This window comes from Crocuta crocuta, unplaced genomic scaffold (genome assembly GCF_008692635.1).
Source record: "Crocuta crocuta isolate KB4526 unplaced genomic scaffold, BGI_CrCroc_1.0 scaffold698, whole genome shotgun sequence".
Lineage (NCBI taxonomy): Eukaryota > Metazoa > Chordata > Mammalia > Carnivora > Hyaenidae > Crocuta > Crocuta crocuta.
Window position 1 is genome coordinate 1,345,642 of NW_027530855.1, and position 2,388 is coordinate 1,348,029.

Consider the following 2,388-nt stretch of genomic DNA (forward strand, 5'->3'; position numbering starts at 1 on the left):
CGTGAAGCCAAATCAAAATTCAAATGAGCAGGCGATGATCAAGACTCCAGGAACATATCAAATTTCTCCACTAACTGAAGACAACGGCGACAACACAACAGAGAACTGGAGGGGCAGGAAAGGTAAATGAAACAGAGGAAGGGAAAGGGGCCACAGCTCATCGGAAAGGACACTCAAGTAGATGCGGTTCTAGTGCGGATCATTTTGCTTGCCCTGGGAGGGTTACCTTTTCCTCTGACAAGGTAAGGTGGTGGTGGTGGTGGTAGTATCTTCATTACCTTTCTGTAAGCGTTGCTGCTAGACCTCCAGGGGGAAACTGGTACAGAGTTCCAGGAAATCAGTGCCCATGGAGTGTTGCACTGAGTGCGTGCAGTGGTCGTGGCAGGAGTGGGCACATGGTGGCAGAGAAGTCCGGGTGTCGCCACTCCAGGTATGGTTAAAGGAAAACTCCGGGATCCCTCTCATTTCCCTCCCCACCCTCCAATTGCCTTCCTGACGCGCAGCATCAGAGACTATTGGCCGCTGCCCCTTTAAGGGCCTCCACTCCTCCCCACCCCAAGCCCTGGCACNAACTAGGGAACATGGCCCAGGCCCGGGGAATCGCTCCCACGCCCCGCTGTCCCCGCCCCCGAGCCGGGTGAGTTGGGAGACCCCTTCTCTCTCTCCCTCCCGCCCCACGCGCGCCGCGGAATGGCTCCGTGGCCTCACGGGAACAGCTCTCTGGCTTCGTGGCCGGATGTCCCCACCCTGACGCCCAATACGGCCAACACGAGTGGGCTGCCGGGGGTGCCGTGGGCGGTGGCATTGGCCGGGGCGCTGATGGCGCTGGCGGTGCTGGCCACCGTGGGAGGCAACCTGCTGGTCATCGTGGCCATCGCTCGGACGCCGAGACTCCAGACCATGACCAACGTGTTCGTGACCTCGCTGGCCGCAGCGGACCTGGTGGTGGGACTCCTGGTAGTGCCGCCGGGGGCCACCTTGGCGCTGGCCGGCCACTGGCCCCTGGGCGCCACTGGCTGCGAGCTGTGGACCTCAGTGGACGTGCTGTGTGTGACCGCCAGCATTGAAACCCTGTGCGCCCTGGCCGTGGACCGCTACCTGGCAGTGACGAACCCGCTGCGCTACGGCGCACTGGTCACCAAACGGCGCGCCCGTGCAGCAGTGGTACTGGTGTGGGTCGTGTCCGCGGCCGTTTCGTTTGCGCCCATCATGAGCAAATGGTGGCGCGTGGGAGCCGACGCCGAGGCGCAGCGCTGCCACTCCAACCCGCACTGCTGCGCCTTCGCCTCCAACATACCCTACGCGCTGCTCTCCTCCTCAGTCTCCTTCTACCTTCCGCTTCTTGTGATGCTCTTCGTCTACGCGCGCGTTTTCGTCGTGGCTACGCGCCAACTGCGCCTGCTGCGCGGAGAGCTGGGCCGCTTCCCGCCAGTGGAGTCTCCACCGGCCGCGTCTCGCTCCCTGTCCCCCGTCCCGGCGGGGCCGTGCGCTTCACCCGCAGGGGCGCCCTCCTACGGCCGGCGGCCCGCGCGCCTTCTGCCTCTCCGGGAACACCGGGCCCTGTGCACCTTGGGTCTCATCATGGGTACCTTCTCTCTCTGCTGGTTGCCCTTCTTTGTGGCCAATGTGGTGCGCGCCCTCGGGGGCCCCTCTCTGGTTCCCAGCCCGGCTTTCCTGGCCCTTAACTGGCTAGGCTATGCCAATTCTGCCTTTAACCCGCTCATCTACTGCCGCAGCCCCGACTTTCGCAGCGCCTTCCGCCGCCTGCTGTGCCGCCGCCGGCGGGAGGAGCGCCGCGCCGCAGCCTCCAGGCCTGGCGAAACCTCGGGCGCCGCTGCGGCGCTGACCAGGCCCGCGGAGTCCAGGCCGTGCCCGCCGCTCGACGGGTAGGTAACCGAGGCGAAGGGGTTGGCGGCTCAGGATCCGGAAGCATTCGGTGTCTCTTATCATTTCTCGGAGGTTGGGGTTGGGATTGGGGAGGGCTCTGCAGCGAAAGAAGGGGAGACGTGGAATAGGGAACCAAAATGGGACCAGGACACTTTCTTCTCCCACATCCCACCCACCTGGCCCAGGGTTGAAGCAAGGAAGGGCAGAGGATTGTTCTTCACCCCAGGACCCGGTGCGGGAAGTGCGGCCGGGAGGTGCGGCTGCACCCTGAGCCTGCCTGGTTAGATTTTCTAGCGAGTTTTTTGGCCTCCCGTACTTTTCGCGGCCCCTTGGGCTGGCTTTGACTTGCAGGGAAGAATAGAGGCCCTCCCAAGCCCTTAGCCTCAGCTGCGGTTTCTTTGAAAGGGTTGACAGCTGTGGAGGTGAGAATCCACTTTGGGTATGAAGGGTAAACAGGAGTCGGGGAACCTGTGAGCGCCAGTTCTTCTCCCTGGTAGCAGC

General features: G+C 63.3%; 1 protein-coding gene across 1 annotated transcript in view; it reads left to right on the top strand.

Annotated features, from left to right (window-relative positions):
• Nucleotides 1–662: 662 nt before the first annotated feature.
• The window catches only part of ADRB3 (adrenoceptor beta 3), a 2,377-nt gene continuing 651 nt past the window's right edge, over nucleotides 663–2,388 (top strand). Inside the window, exon 1 of the mRNA XM_077769545.1 lies at nucleotides 663–1,886. Coding sequence (XP_077625671.1) covers nucleotides 691–1,886 — 1,196 coding nt within the window. The 5' untranslated portion in view covers nucleotides 663–690. The remainder of the gene's footprint in view (nucleotides 1,887–2,388) is intronic.